This window comes from Colias croceus, chromosome 23, assembly GCF_905220415.1.
Source record: "Colias croceus chromosome 23, ilColCroc2.1".
Taxonomy (NCBI): Eukaryota; Metazoa; Arthropoda; class Insecta; order Lepidoptera; family Pieridae; genus Colias; species Colias croceus.
This window is the reverse complement of record NC_059559.1, coordinates 2,893,217-2,910,055: the sequence shown is the minus strand read 5'-3', so window position 1 is coordinate 2,910,055 and position 16,839 is coordinate 2,893,217. Positions and strand designations below refer to the sequence as shown.

The 16,839-nt window shown below is 33.6% G+C and overlaps 1 protein-coding gene across 1 annotated transcript; it reads left to right on the top strand.

The window, feature by feature from the left end:
* Positions 1-427: 427 nt before the first annotated feature.
* LOC123702158 (alpha-centractin) lies at positions 428-16,192 on the top strand. The gene is made up of 9 exons (XM_045649830.1): positions 428-574; positions 800-864; positions 2,663-2,837; positions 3,981-4,132; positions 5,665-5,808; positions 12,120-12,285; positions 12,813-12,882; positions 13,504-13,670; positions 14,429-16,192. Exons 1-9 carry the CDS (start codon positions 527-529, stop codon positions 14,570-14,572), a joined length of 1,131 nt encoding a protein of 376 aa, XP_045505786.1. The 5' UTR covers positions 428-526; the 3' UTR covers positions 14,573-16,192.
* The last annotated feature ends 647 nt before the right edge of the window (positions 16,193-16,839 follow it).

Below are 16,839 nucleotides of genomic sequence, written 5' to 3'. Positions count from 1 at the left end.
TTTTTCAACGGGGCTTTCGCCTCCGTCAGAATCGACTCCCATAATATTAAAATATATTTTGGTGCGTATTAATTAACTATATACACAATTATTTACAGTATTTATACAAAATGTTGAAAAATTTAATCGCAGTAAGAATTAAACCTCCCGCTTAGTTTGACTTCCCGCCAAAAAGTCTATTATTTATTTAAGGTTTTGGCTTGCCAGTTGATATTTTGTAATGTCTAAAAAAATATATATAAGTGAAAATAACTCTGTATATATAGAGATTAATATAAAGAAAGTAAATGGTATAAAATAGTAATAAGGAATAATACTGAAACAATTTGTGAGTATTTAAAAACAAATATTGAATGTATTTTCATTATGGCAACGATTGACAAGACAAATGGGTTAATTTATTCAAAATGGCAATACGTCAATTGTGATGTCATTTTTCAATACACATTACACCTGTGATTAAAAATTTTCGGCTTCTATTAAAATTTACCAATATAAATAATATTTATTCGTCTTAACAGTGAAAATGGAGTTAAACGATGTTATAGTTAACCAACCGGTCGTTATAGATAATGTAAAGTAACCGTTTTATTTATTATTTTTATGCCGTATTGGCACACCTCAGAAGAATACTTTTAGGCAGTGTTTTTTGTTGTACATTATAGCAAAAATTATCTCTTTCCTGTTAGGACTTCTTAAAAACATGCACATCTATTATTATAATACATATCTGAAATCTTAACAAAGATGAGTCATAACAGAAATCGTCTAGGAGTAACGAATGGAATATTAATTTCAGGGTTCCGGAGTTATAAAAGCAGGATTCGCTGGCGACCAAATACCAAAATGCAGATTCCCAAATTAGTAAGTTTAAAAGCACTTATATATTACTGTAAGTATCTGCAATATTAGATGATTTTTTTGTGTGTTATGAAACTCCAAAACTACTGGGTCAATATCTATGGCTTTCACTTATAGCATGCTATATTCTATAACTAGCTGTGCTCCGTGGTTTCACCCGCATTGCTCCGCTCCTGTTGGTCTTAGTGTGATGATAGCCTATAGCCTTCCTCGATAAATGGGCTATCTAACACCAAAATAATTTTTCAAATCGTGAAAGTAGTTCCTTAGATTAGCATGTTCAAACTCAAACATTTATTTATTCAATTAGACTTCTTCTAGAAGCACTTTTGAATCGTCATTACTAGGGCCCGGATAAATATGTATTAAAAATCTCGAAATATGTAAATATAAAATGGAGTGAAAAAACTAAAATATGGAAAAATATGTACAATAAAAGTAACAACATCTATATTCTATAATATAAAAATGAATCCTAAAATGTGTTGGTAAGCGCATAACTTTAGAACGGCTGAACCGATTTCTTTAATTCTTTTTTTATTATATTCCTTGAAGTACGAGGATGGTTCTTATGTAGAGAAAACGTGAATATGTACCATGGGCGAAGCCGGGGCGGACCGCTAGTTTTTAATAAAACTGATTACAATTCTATTCAACTTCCATTTCACTGACATTTGAAATGTAGTAAATAATCACGTGATTTTTTTTAATTTTCGAAATTGAAACTTTTTCTATTTTGATGTAATATTGCCTTACATACTGACTGAATGGTCATTCAACATCACAGGATGTTATTGGAGCATATTTAAATTTGCATAATTGAGTATTTGAATAAAAATTTTTTTGTGCTAAATGGAAAGATTATATATTAGTTTTATAACAAAACTATTTTTTTTAATTTTTTTTTGCAATAATTCAAAAGTTATTTCAAAATAAAAATTAGTCTTTGAATCCAGTACCGAACACACACTGACAACTACCGAAGCGTCTCCCGGACGCGTGTGACGTCATAATGTTAGTTTTCACTCATTGCAGTTGATACAAAAACATATACAACTATAACATTTTGACGTCACATCTATGGTGACCAGTCATGGCGCGTTTATAGTCACGTGATTTTAATTTAAATTTCATCAATTTTTAATTGCTTATAATTGATTGAAAATTTTTTTTTCGAGTTTTTTGCATTAAATATCAATATTATTAATAATAAAGTTTTAATATACATGAAAAAAATCAATAATTTTTTTTTATTCAAATACTCAATTCTGCAAGTGAGTAGGGCATATCTATGTCTATTCTAATCTTCTACACAGCATCACAGAGCAAGTAATATAGTACACAGCATGTTGTTAATTTTTTCCGGATATGGAAATAATGCGCATACGGTCGGGTAGTGTGAGCGGTTTTGTCAGAGTTTTTAGAAAACTCATACTGCGCTGATAAAAATATGGATACATTTATTGATATTTTGTGGAATAAGGATTTTCATTTAAAATATGGAAAATGAACTGAATTTTCACGATCTAAATAACACATTTACTGTGGACACCATGATTAATTACGAAAACAATTTCAAATTAATATAATATGTAAATACATATTAATCCGGGCCCTAGTCATTACATATTTTTAACATTACCTACATAATCTTATTCAAGTCACCATCTAAACCAAAGTCCCTTACATAGGTATGTAGCGATATTATTATCCCAATGTCTAGATATATAATACTTGCGTAAAATCAATAGAAAATACTAAACTGTATATTGATTTTAAACATTTCATGATATTTTTCTAGTATCGGCCGTCCCAAACACATTCGTGTGATGGCCGGAGCCCTAGAGGGCGAACTATTCGTGGGGCCACGAGCAGAAGAACACAGAGGCCTGCTCAGCATCAAATACCCCATGGAACACGGTATCGTCACAGATTGGAATGACATGGAACGGGTGTGGAACTATATTTATAGCAAGGTGAGCTTTATTACTTACTAGATTTCCGCCCGCGGCTTCGCCCGCGTTTGCAAAGGAAAACCCCCATAGTTCCCGTTCCCGTGGGATTTCCGGGATAAAAACTATCCTATGTTTTAATCCAAGTTACCCTCTATATGTGTGCTAAATTTCATTGTAATCGGTTCAGTAGTTTTTACGTGAAAGAGTAACAAACATCCATACATCCATATATCCATACAAACTTTCGCATTTATAATATTAGTAGGATGAATTTGAATTTTATGGATAACGGTTTTGTAAGTGAAACTTATTATGGCGTTGAGAGTGAAATTTAAAGGTCGACTTATGGCAATGCCGTCACGTCATGGAGTAAGACTAAGGCGACGATTTTGGTATCTTTGAATGTTGCCTTTTTTTTCACTGTTTTAGTCCGTTTCACTTCTGACACGGGGCACACGTGCAGCGAATTTCCAAAGACTATATTATATACTATTTGAGTCACGAGTCTCAAGTCTGACTCTAATAGATGAGCTTTTGTGTATGCATATTACTCGACAAAACCTTATCTATCTCAGTAAAAAACTTGGCTCAAATATATTCGTAATTTAATTACCTATTGGCTATTTTACATAATATATATTTAAAAAATAACAATTTCCATGTAACTATCCAAATATTGAAGCTGGCCAACGAAAAAATATATCGTACTCAGAGTGAATAGCATATTTTGTTGTTGTAGCAAGAATAGTATTTGTTGCTATGATATATAAAAAAGCTAGATACGTTACCCGCTCTCTATTTTGGCAAGAAAAAACTCAGCTAAGTGCCCGAGTTTCACTTAGTCACGCACCATTCAGCGTCGTGGCTGGACGTTCTTTTTATATTTTAATCGGCAGTTGTTATAACGAAGTACATGAGTGAGACATGTATTATGTCTCGTGCGTGAGAGTGAAATGTTAGAATGAATTTATCTAACAAAGTCTACGCGATTTCGGTCAATTTTTGTTCTGAAATAGATTAGGGTTTCGTTAAGTTTTCATACAAAAGCCAAGCCATTTCAGTTTCCACTTTCACTCTAATGTTATAGCATTTGCGTTTGCTACCTGGCACAAACAATCTTTTTTTTTAATATTTTAATTTTATTTCTTTTTTCATTTATTCCAGGACCAATTATCAACATTCTCGGAGGAGCACCCAGTTCTGCTCACGGAGGCTCCGCTTAATCCTCGCAGGAACAGAGAGAAGGCCGCGGAGGTTTTCTTTGAGACGTTCAATGTGCCAGCGTTGTTCCTGTCCATGCAGGCTGTGCTTAGTTTGTGAGTGATTTTAGTGTTTTCGTATTTTTTGTATGTATTTTCTCCTTTTGATGCTAATTCTCTGTGTCACACTGTCTCACTATAAAAAAATGGTATTAAGGGGTAATAATATAGCTTATGGCTTTTTTTTATGTGTTATTACTCTAGAGTCTAGATTGCTTAGGATAAATTGTAACGAACGGCGGTCTTATCGCTAAATAGCGATTTCTTCCAGTCAACCGGTACTACGTAACACAAAATATTCAATAAATATAGGATAGACATAGGGTAGAGTACAAAATATATGCAAATATATAGAAATTGACCACGCTCGCTGTAAATGTGCGAAAAGTCGGCAGTGTTCATAATAATAATGAAGATGAATCCTTTAAAATCTATAATTTCTAAATGTATGTTATAGAATATTATTATGTTCACAAGAAAAATAATCTTAGGTACCTATAGTACATTAGTAAAATGTAAGGATATTTGTTACTCTCACGTAATACTACTGAACCGATAACAATGAATGAAATTTGGTATGTAGGTAGCTGATGACCCAAAATAAGACAATAGGCTACTTTTTATCCCGGAAATCCCACGGGAACGGGAACTATGTGGGTTTTTCTATGAAAACGCGAGCGGAAATGTAGTAAGAAGTATTTTTTTATTAGCTTAGCTTTCCGCCCGCGGCTCGCCCGCGTTTTCAAAGAAAAACCTATCCTATGGATCGGAGTTATATATGTGCGTTAAATTTCATTGTAATCGGTTTAGTAGCGTAGTTGCGTGAGAGAGTAACAAACACACGCACATCCATCCTAACAAACTTTCGCATTTATAATATTAGTAGGATAGGATAGGATATTGTATATTTTATATATTGTATAATCCATACTAATATTATAAATGCGAAAGTAACTCTGTCTGTCTGTCTGTCTGTTACTCAATCACGCCTAAACTACTGAACCAATTTGCATGAAATTTGGTATGGAGATATTTTGATACCCGAGAAAGGACATAGGCTACTTTTTATCCCGGGAAAATAACGCAATCCCGGAAATCCCACGGGAACGGGAACTATGCGGGTTTGTCTTTAACTGCGCGGGCGAAGCCGCGGGACGGAAACCTAGTAATAATATACAGGGTTACTTGTAAAACACCAGCATCCTCGCAGGACAAGACAGCTAACATCATAAGTAACAACATTTGTTCTACGACTTTTGGCATAACGCAATAAATTATTTTTAAATGATTTTTTAAGCTTTTATTGTACTCTCCTAACATTTGTAAGTCTATGTTCTATTCATTATCGAAAGGAAGACGCGACGCCCCCTCCCCCCTCTCGTTCGCTTCTTGTTTACGTTATTTTTGTAATGCGCGTAGAGTTTATAATATTCAGATAGAAAATGAAATGAATATTTATTTTTGTATGAAAATAAAATCTAACAAATTATCAAAAGTCGTAGAACAAATGTTGTTACTTATGATGTAAGCTATCTTGTCCTGCGAGATTGCTGGTGTTTTACAAGTAACCCTGTATATTTATCCCATAGATACGCAACAGGCCGCACCACGGGTGTGGTTCTAGACTCAGGTGATGGGGTTACCCACTCCGTTCCAATTTACGAAGGGTTCGCTATGCCCCATAGTATCATGCGGGTGGATGTAGCTGGACGTGACGTCACTAGGTATTTGAGGTGAGTAAAGTATTAAATTTTTTTTATTTTATACATTAACTGGATAAATAAAAAACAATAGCAACCTAGAATTGATTAGACGTGACTGGAAATTAGTCTAGCAGATTTAAAACGCTATAATAAAGTGTGTGCCGAGCACACGTGAAACTTCTATAGCAAGATTCTTTAAAAAAAAACAGATTCTAAGATACCAAAATTGTCGCCTTACTGCATGACGTGACGGTATTGCCATGACGACATTATACATGTGTTTCACTGATCGATTTTCTTTAGGGAGAAGTAGGTGATCAGCCTTCTGTGTCCTGCCAGACTGAGACATTTTTTATTCTTCGTCTCCACCGGGAATCCAACCCAGGACCCCTCGGTGTTACGCTCACGCGTCAACCACTGTACCAAGGAGGTGGTCCAAACTATAGTAGAGCCATTTTAATAGGCAACATTTGACAGTTCAACAAAATTCAACAACGTAACCTAGTAACGACGACATAGAATAACATGATATTTCGTTTTGTTAGAACTGCACATTTGCTTAACTTTTTTCAATTACGATTACATATTTATAATAATAATGACCGATACAAGTTATTTTTAGATTTCATTTTACTGATAAACCATCCTAAACATAATAAACAATTTCTGAATTGAAGAACTGACGTCGCTACAATTTTGAGTCAATAAACCTTTTTTCTTTTTAAATACTAGAGACGTTACTCTAAAAATCGAAATCTGACATCTAGAATCGAATGCATTGATTACTTGTGAATAAAAATCATCATAAATTAATAAATTCGATTGACAAATCTTTCAAATCCGTATCGATTAATACACTTTAATCGATGTTTTAAGCAGGTTACCTCTCTTCGAAGATAAAATTGATAGACGTCAAATGTTGCCTATTAAATTGGCTCGACTATAATATAAGTGTGTTAAATCCATACTAATATTATAAATGAGAGTTGAGACCCAAAAGCAAGCTTATCCAATGAGACTATTTGCGCGGATACAATACCTACTTACGTTGTGTCTGTAGTGCTGTAGTAAGCATGAACACGAATTCTCATGTTGGAAGATATCGAGCAGTATTCATCGTAGCTACAAGCGTTCGCGTGCCGCTGTCACCAAGTAAAGATCAGCTCCGTACAAATAAACGATTAAATATATTAAAACTTACTGTTTATAAACAAAAAATAGTGTATCTTACTCTGTGATTATTGAACTATCGGGACAAGTGTTATAGAACTAGATTTGACTGTAAATTCTACAATATTAAAAGTAATAGTGAAAGAAAGTGAAGAAAAAAATCGGACAAAAAATATGTGTTAAATCGTTAAATTAAAAAAAAAAGTGTGTTTCATCCAGTTAAGACAATCCCTGGGATCATTCTTATTAGTGTTTAGTATCCATAAAAAGTGACAAGATGTTATTTTTTAATTTCCTTTGTTCACAAAAATGAGTCATAGTAACGTATTTTCAAAAACGAATAGCACAAATTAAGAACCATACAGAAATTTCATTAACATCCATAATTGTACGCATAGCTGCTGCCTGATACTACAAGACTACAAAACAATCGACAACGAGCAGAGTTCAAATCCAGACTGGGGCGGACAAATTATAAAAAAAAAAAAATATATATATTTGTATTTTTTTTTTCTTCCTATTAAAAAAAGGGACTTTAAATATTCCTGCTATAAAAAAAAAAAAAAAAAAAAAAAAAAAAGGATTTAAATAACAAAAATGAACGACAATCATACCTTCGTAACTTTTAGAAGAAAGGGGCAATCAAACTTTAACGAGTCATTGGATTCATCACTAATGTCCACAAATACGGATTATTTATCTAAAAGTTTACCTGACATCTCCACTGTAAATATATATGAACACACTGAACTACTAGAACAAATAAGTGAACTAAAAACGCAGCTACAATCTGCACACGATGAAATTGATAATCTGTTATTGGAGAAATGCTCAATGGAAAAAAAGATAGTTAAACAACAAAATACTATAGCCCATTTAAAGAAAATTTGTACACCCCCCACACTCAACGATACGGTCAATCATATCTCATCAATAAAAAAGAAGCCGTGCAAACCCAGATATAGCCTACTAAAAACCCAAAAATTAAACGTGAGTTGCAGTGATCTTTCTGCCGATGAAATTGTGACAACTGACAGCGCAACAAAAACACAGCCTAACCAGTCGACGGGTGGCGCCTCAAAATCTTTATACAATAATAGACAGTGCGAGCAGACACAAGATGGCGTTGTATTAAAAAATGAATCGCATTACTGCAGTGACCATAACAAAAATAAAGAATGTATAAATTACAATCAACTTCTCCCCGAAATATATATAATTGGAAGTCAACAATGCAAGGGTCTTGTCTCCGAGCTTATACGTTCTAGAATAAAAACAAATTATGGCAAATACTACATTAACTCCTTCATCAAACCCTTCGCCAAAACTTGTGATATAGTAAATAGTTTACATAGTTTCCGCGATTTACCTGAGAACTATTTAATAGTGTGTGTAGGTGAAAATGACAAAAATCCCTATGAGGTGATTATGGAACTATCGACAATATTTAAAAATGTAAAAAATAGTAAAATTATTCTTTTGAATGTATGTAGTAACCTTTTCTTGAATGAAATAATGTTAAATAATTTGTTAAAATTACATTGTAAGCATGTTAATAATTGCATTTTTTTTAAATTCAGATCTTCCGTTTTATTCTAGACAACAATATTTAGTAAATATTTGTAAAAAGTTAAATTTCATGTTTGATTATGACTACTATACAGAACATTTTTTAACATTCAATAAAACACCGATGAAACGTATAATGAGTGCTGCTCCTATAAATGTGATACCCAAAAAAGGTACTATACCGTTTTACTTCCCCATCATAAGTAAATCTAACCATGATAAGCCACTATCTAAAACCGGTATTTTTTTTCCCCAAAAACCAACACAAAACATACAAACCTAACACATTATTCTTGCCTGTTGCACCAAAACATAGCTGGTCTTCTTAATAAATTGGACGCCATAGAATTATGCCTTTCTGAACTAAAGAGTATCAATTATAAAAAACCTCTGCAAATATTATGCTTCTCAGAAACTTTTGTTAAAAGCGGTGATGAGCATCATATGAGACTAAAACATTTTAAATTAGCTTCCCACTTTTGCAGGAAATCGGAGAAAAGAGGCGGCGTTTGTATTTTTGTAGACAACAGTATTGATTTTGTACCTCTGACCATTTGCAATGAAATATCTTTAGAAAAAACATTTGAATGCTGTGGTATTAACATACCAAAACTTCAATGCATAATAATTTGTATTTACAGAATTCCTAATGCAAATGTATCGGAATTTTTAAATATCTTTGAGACGCTAATGCATAAACTTGAAAGTAAAAAAGAAAAACAAATAATTATATGTGGTGACATGAATATTGATATTTTAAAAGATAATAATGTGACAATGAAGTATAAAGACATATTAATTAACAACAATTTACAAATTCATATTGATAAACCTACACGACAACTTGCATGTATTGACCATATAGTTAGTAATATTAAGAATGCATCAGGAGATACTCACAAACTCCACTTGTCCGACCATGATACGTGCCAAACACTCTTGTTTCCTGTCATCCAGACGATCCCGAAAACAGTTTACTGGTTTATATGTAAAAGAAGTTTCTGTCATGACAATATGCGTAAGTTTCGAGAATGCTTAGCACAATTATCTTGGAGCGATGTGTTTGAAGAAAGCAATAGCGATGAGGCCTTTGACAAATTTTTATCAACTTTTAGATTATTCTATGAACTATGTTTTCCAGAAATCAGAGTTAAAGTAAGTAACATAACAACTTCGCCAAATTGGATTACAAAAGGGCTTAGAACAGCATGTAGGCACAAACGCTCTCTTCTGAATAATTACTATAGAAATAAACATTGTGAGAACAAAACAACTTACAAAAAATACACTAAGTTATTAAAAAAATGTATTCAAGCTTCAAAAGTAATAACAAATATGGCATACTTAAAAAGGTCAAAGAATAAATCGAAAGCTACGTGGAATATTATAAAAGATAAAGTGGAGAGGGAAAAATCCTGTGATAGCATAGGAAGTATAATTCAAAACAATGTTACAATTACAGATCCAAATGTTATCGTTAACGTTTTCAACAACCATTTTATTAACACAAATCTAAACAAAACTTATAAAAAGTGTAATAACTTCACCAATACACACTCAGTGAACTCTTCTATTTTTCTTATGCCCTGCACACCTATGGAAGTATCTAAAGCAATTACATCACTAAATAACACCAAAGCTGTTGGATATGACTCAATAACGACTGAAGTTCTAAAATTTTGTAAAGAGCAGGTGGCTAATGTTCTATCATACTTAATAAATCTCTCTTTCACACAAGGAATATTCCCTAGCAGCCTGAAGATATCAATAGTTAAACCACTGTTTAAAAAAGGAAAAAAGGAAGACGTTGCAAATTATAGACCTATAACATTAATCCCTGTCATTGCTAAAGTTTATGAAAAAATTATGCACCACAGAATAAGCGAGTTTCTAAAAAAATTTAACATCATTAAAACTGAACAATGTGGCTTTCAAAAAAATAAAACTACCACACTAGCTGCATTTTCTTTGGTGAAATCCATTGTGGAACAGGTGGATAAACATAATCGGGTAACTGCTGTATTTTTTGACATGACCCGGGCTTTCGATTTTGTAAATCATGACTTACTTCTCTACAAATGCAACCATTACGGTATACGAGGTCTCGCCTTAGAGTGGTTAGAAAGTTACTTACGAAATCGTAAACAAAGAGTTGAAATTTCTCATACCTCAGGTCACAACACAGAGATTTATAAGTCAGATTATAAATATAATGGGAATGGAGTACCGCAAGGGAGCATATTGGGACCTCTTTTGTTCCTATTATATATCAATGACCTACCTAATGTAATTGTGAATGAGTCTGTTTTATATGCTGATGACGTTTCGGTTATTATTTCGGAAAAGAATGGAGTTGACTTTGAATTTTCAATAAATCATACTATAATAAAGGTAATCCAATGGTTAGAGGATAATGGTTTAAACGTAAACCTAGCAAAAACAAACTACATCCAATTTTATAATAAAAACAAAAACAATATGACTCATCTTAATATAACCTATGATGGTAAAACGATTCAAGAAGTTACTGAAACCAAATTTTTAGGCTTAGTTCTCGACCAAAGATGTAGTTGGAAGTCACAGGTTGAATGTGTTAGCACGCGTTTGAATAAATTCGTGTTTGCACTACGGCGTATCCGTAAGACTGTATCTGAAAAAGCTGCTATAGTGGCATATCATGGTTACGTAGCATCAATATTGCGATACGGAATACTTTTGTGGGGGAATTCCGTTAATATTAATAAAGTGTTTTTAGCCCAGAAAAAGTGTATAAGAGCCGTAGCGGGTGTCGGTCCTCTTGCAAGCTGTAAGCCAATTTTTCAGCGGCTGAAAATTCTTACACTTCCCGGTATGTACATTTTAGAAACCATAATTTTCGTCAAAAAACATAATAATTTGTTCACAACCTTTAAAGATAGCTCCCTCTTCATTGCAAGAGACCCGACGCGTTTGCGCATGCCTTTGTGTGGAACTGCGCTCCTTAACAGGAATAGCTATGCAATGGCCATAAAAATCTTTAACCACCTTCCTAAGGAGCTAAGATCACTGCCACTTAGAAAACTGAAATGTCAACTCATAAGATTCCTCGCAGAGCGTTCCTTTTACACAATGGCAGATTACTTCCAATATAAATTTTGAATTGTGATTTTTTTTTGACTTTGTTAATAATAATTGTAGACTTTGAAATGTACCTAATGATAATGTAATAATTGTAATTTTGATTTAAAATTAAGTGACATAATTTGCATGCTGTTAATAACGGCTGAACATGCTGGAACTCAATTGTTACCTGACATCTATGTATACCATGTTCTGTGGCAAATAAATTAATTTGAATTTGAAAATGCGAAAGTAACTCTGTCTGTCTGTCTGTTACTCAATCACGCCTAAACTACTGAACCAATTTGCATGAAATTTGGTATGGAGATATTTTGATACCCGAGAAAGGACATAGGCTACTTTTATCCCGGGAAAATGCTGCAATCCCGGAAATCCCACGGTAACGGGAACTATGCGGGTTTTTCTTTGACTGCGCGGGCGAAGCCGCGGGCGGAAACTTAGTATTAAATATGCTAAAAAGCTAATAAAAACCTCTCTTACAGGCTACTCCTCCGCAAAGAGGGTGTGAACCTTCGTACATCAGCTGAACTAGAAATAGTGAAAGCGATCAAGGAAAGAGCATGTTACCTGTCTCCGAACCCCCTCAAAGAGGAGACCCTGGATTCTGAACGAGCACATTATACACTGCCTGATGGGACTCAGTTGGAGGTAATTGTGAATTATTGATCACTACATACTTACATAGTATAAAACAAAGTCGCTTTCTCTGTCCCTATGTATGCTGAAATCTTTAAAATTACGCAACGGATTTTGATTCGGTGCTTTAATAGATAGTGATTCAAGAGGAAGGTTTTAGTATATAATTTATTAGGTTTTAAGACAAAGCAGGCTGAGCCGCGGGCGGAAAGCTAGTTAATGATAATGTATCTGTAACATATGGTTGATCTTTTTAAAAAGCAGATTTTTTTACAAAAATTATTTTATTTTATCAATTTCTTTTCTTAGGTAAGTTTTCTTTTCTTACGTCTTATCTTCTTATATATAAAAATGAATCGCAAAATGTGCTGGTAAGCGCATAACTCGAGAACGGCTGAACCGATTTCAATAATTCTTTTTTTAATTATATTTCTTGAAGTACGAGGATGGATCTTATGTAGAGAAAACGTAAACATGTACCACGGGCGAAGCCGGGGCGGACCGCTAGTTAATAATAATATTTTATCCCTAAATCACAGATTGGTCCAGCCAGATTCCGTGCGCCAGAAGTTTTATTCCGACCAGATCTCATTGGTGAAGAGTGTGAAGGTATGTTTATAATTCAACTCATTAACTTACACTTACCACTTACAATTGTTTCACTTTACAAAGATAACTGACACTTGCAATACACTTAAAATTTACAGCTTATATTTACTCATGTCGATTTTTCATTGGTTAAAACTTATCCGTCCAATAAAGTATTACACGATAATTTTAAAATGTCACCTGTAAAGTGTCAATTGCATGCAATAACAATACATTTTGAAATGGTAGTTTATGTGTTATTCGACGAATAATTTTTAACCGAGGATTGAAAAATCAGCCCTTAATACTGTTGCATTAGACTTTTTTTGAAGCGGATTGAATAAAAGAAAATACTTTTCTGTTGCATTTTTGCACTATCACATAATCTTCTTGCATTTCCTTTCCTGCCAGATTGCCTGGTAGAGATTGCTGTTCAGCAATAAGGCTGCCTTTTGTGCAAATTATGCAAATATTTAGTTATAGATTAATAATTAATAGCAATAAATTTATTACAAAAAATATACAATTTATTGATTTAAAAATTAGAATAGCCCTTTAGGGCTGGGCATTGTTTGAATTTGTTCTATAGCATCATTTTATTTTTACTTTATGATAAAATTTTAAATTAAATAAATATTCCAGGCCTCCACGAAGTCCTAATGTTCGCTATACAAAAGTCTGACATGGATCTGCGCAAAGTTCTCTACCAGAACATAGTGCTGAGTGGCGGTTCGACGTTGTTCCGTGGCTTTGGAGACCGTCTTCTGGCGGAGATCAGGCGTCTGGCACCTAAGGATATGAAGATTAGGGTATGATTATGATTTATTTGAACTTAAAGGTCTGGTAATAAGTCTAATGGTGGAGTTGAGGCGTCTGGTTATAAAGGATATAAAGAGTAGGGTGAGACTCTGATTAATTTAATGTAGAATACAATAAGTAACTAAATATGGAGCGTCTGGTACAGGAGATGAGCCGTCTGGCGCCTAATGTATGAAGATTAGGGTAATTGTTTAATATGATGTAGGCTGTAAGAAAATGGTATAAGTGCTGATTTACACAGGGTCAGTAGACAAGTCAGTCGCGGCGCCGAATTTCGGCGCCGCGACTGACTTTAACTGTTTACTTAGACCTCAAGCCTCTGTACTGACTTCAAATCTGTTTACACAGGGTTTTTTTTCGGGTCAGCACTGATTTGCCTCGAATTTGTAGTCAGTTACTGACCCTGTGTAAATCAGCACTAATGTGTCTTTTGAAGTCGTCGATAAAGGGGATAAGTCGTCTGGCATCTAAGGATAAGAAGATTAGGGTAATATTCTAATTAATGTTAAGTAGAAACTAGAAGAGAGATAAAACGTCTGTCAGCTAAGAATTTGAAAATTAGGGTTAGATTTCGACGAATGTGAAACAGTGTCTGGTATGATCCATCTGACGGTGGAGATAAGACGTCTGGTATGGATATTATTTGTCATTTGTGTAAAATTTTGATGAATTTTAAACGGTGTTTAAAAAGCTGGATTTCTCATATTGTTCGACTTTTCAAACATAATTTTTGATATTTTCTTTCCAGATCTCAGCACCGCAAGAGCGTCTATACTCAACGTGGATCGGGGGTTCGATTCTCGCGTCATTAGATACGTTCAGAAAGATGTGGGTCTCGAAACGAGAGTATGATGAAGAGGGCCACAGGGCTGTGCATCGCAAGACATTCTAATTTATTTAAATGTATTTAAATTATTCGCTATGAATTTAACGCCCGTTTATACGACACGATCTGTCGTGACGATTTTTTTGTGTGGAGAATATCGTGTGATTGTAAAGTGGTTTTGTAGTTTCGTTTACTTGTCCGTTTGTAGTGTGGAATGTAAATAAATTAAAAACATCATACAATTTACAGAAATATTAACTCATTTTACGCACTGTTTTAGTGCAAGATTTTTTTTTAGACTATTGCATAGCTTCTATCGCGGGCCTTGAGCGCGGGGACCGAATCGAGAAATTCCGTAACGAAAAAACCTCACGCTCCCCACTCCGACGGGCGGAGGTGTGGCTTGAAGGCATAGCATGCAATAGCGCAACCGCCCCAGTCCCCGAGTGACATACGTCGTTTTCATATTGGTCCGTTACTTTTTGTTGTTAACAATAAAACTACTTTATTTAATATGCCGCTAATAAGGTGCTATTTTTACTCTAGGAAGCTTCAAACACATATTCATACAATCGTTTTTCTCTGTCACACCTCAATGTCTCATAATATTCCTTCTATAATTCCATGAAAATTCATCCAAATTAATTCAACGATATTTTGATCATGTAGCCGAAAGTCAATTGAAAACATAATTAGAATGAATATGTGAAAAATATCGTCAACGATAAAAAATGTCGTAACGACGTCGTATAAACGGGTTCCAAGTCACTTAGTATTGACTGCGGCGTTGCTTACTAGTTATACTAATTATGATAACACGAATAATAGCTTAATAATAATCGAAAATTTATCAACATTATTAATTACGTTACAGTTATAAATAAATTATAAAATACTAGCGGTCCGCCCCGGCTTCGACCTAGGTACCTACATGTTTTGCGTTTTCTCTCCAGAAGAACCATACTGGTACTTCAAGGAATATTATATGAAAAAGAATCAACGAAATTGGTTCAGCCTTTCTCGAGTTTTGAGGTTAGAAACACGTTTGGCGATTCATTTTTATTATATACAAGATTAGCTAAGAGTGAAAAAGACAAATTTAAGCATAAAATGTTTTGAACTGTGACGTAATTTATAAATGTTACCATATCGCAAGGTTGTTATTTCACAGGCAGAGACAACTTAAGAAAACGTGTATCATAGACATTTGTATGTCAATTTTCTTAAAAGATCATAAAAAAAGTATTTATATACTGTTACAGATAATTCAATGTATGTATTATTAAAATTTTTCATACTGAGGTGAGATCACGGGAAGTATGTTAATCTAAAACCAAGCTTATCAGTTGTTTGTTAATCTGTGGTTCTTCTGCTTAATTTTTAGTCTATAATTATAAATTGTCTCTGTTATTATTTAAATAAGCAGCTAATAGCTATACACTTTTCTTTGCATAAAGACCAATTTTTTAGTTAAGTTCGAATAATGTACGTGCATGTATTTTTAACTGGCAATTTTTTGCTAATAAAAAAGTTAGAATGATTTCAATTTGAATATGGCAATATTGTCACAATGAAGTAATAAAAATTACTAGTTCTAATATATTATGCACGTATAACATAGATGTATGAAGCTCATAAAGTATTTATTAGAGATTTTTTATTCCAATTAAATTATTTTTTTCTCTATGGTTTTGTTTTATTCTATACTAGCGGTCCGCCCGGTTTCGCCCATGGTACATGTTAATGTATTCTCTTGATAAGAAACATCCTCGTACTTCAAGGAATGTAATAAAAAAAATAACGAAATCGGTTCAGCCGTTCTCGAGGATTCATTTAATTATTATTAAGATTTAACCATGATTTAATATAGGTAAATTTTAATTTTATAACAGATATGGATCTGGTATAAAACTAAAACTTACCAAGCTAGTATTAAAAACCTAGTAAGACTAATTTTCAGCGTACATTTTGCTTTACTTTTTACACGCTTTATATTAGCTTCACCTGTATGTTTGTATGTTTGTAACCGACTTCTTTGGGCGCGATTTTGACCCACTTTAAACGGCCAGTAGAGTAGTATTCAATAAAATAGACTACGAATGTATGAGATTGACGTAAGCTGAGATAACGTTTATCTACAGCTTACTTACGTCAATCTCATACATTCGTAGTCTATTCTATTGAACGCTACGCTAACAGAAAGCCACTTGGCTAGGGGGGCAGATTTCGTTCAAACTTTGTAGATTTATTGAGGACCGATGACAATACACTAATTTGATAAAATTTTCTATTTTTTAGTTCGGTTTTCTATAAAAAGCCTGTTTTTTTAGTTT

What these genes read in the sequence shown, in the direction of transcription:
- LOC123702158 (XM_045649830.1), top strand. Translation starts at nt 527, where the DNA reads ATGGAGTTAAACGATGTTATAGTTAACCAACCGGTCGTTATAGATAAT. An exon ending in ATGCAGGCTGTGCTTAGTTT is followed by an intron (nt 4,133 to 5,664) that starts GTGAGTGATTTT and finishes TTTATCCCATAG; the next exon opens with ATACGCAACAGGCCGCACCA. An exon ending in CATTGGTGAAGAGTGTGAAG is followed by an intron (nt 12,883 to 13,503) that starts GTATGTTTATAA and finishes TAAATATTCCAG; the next exon opens with GCCTCCACGAAGTCCTAATG.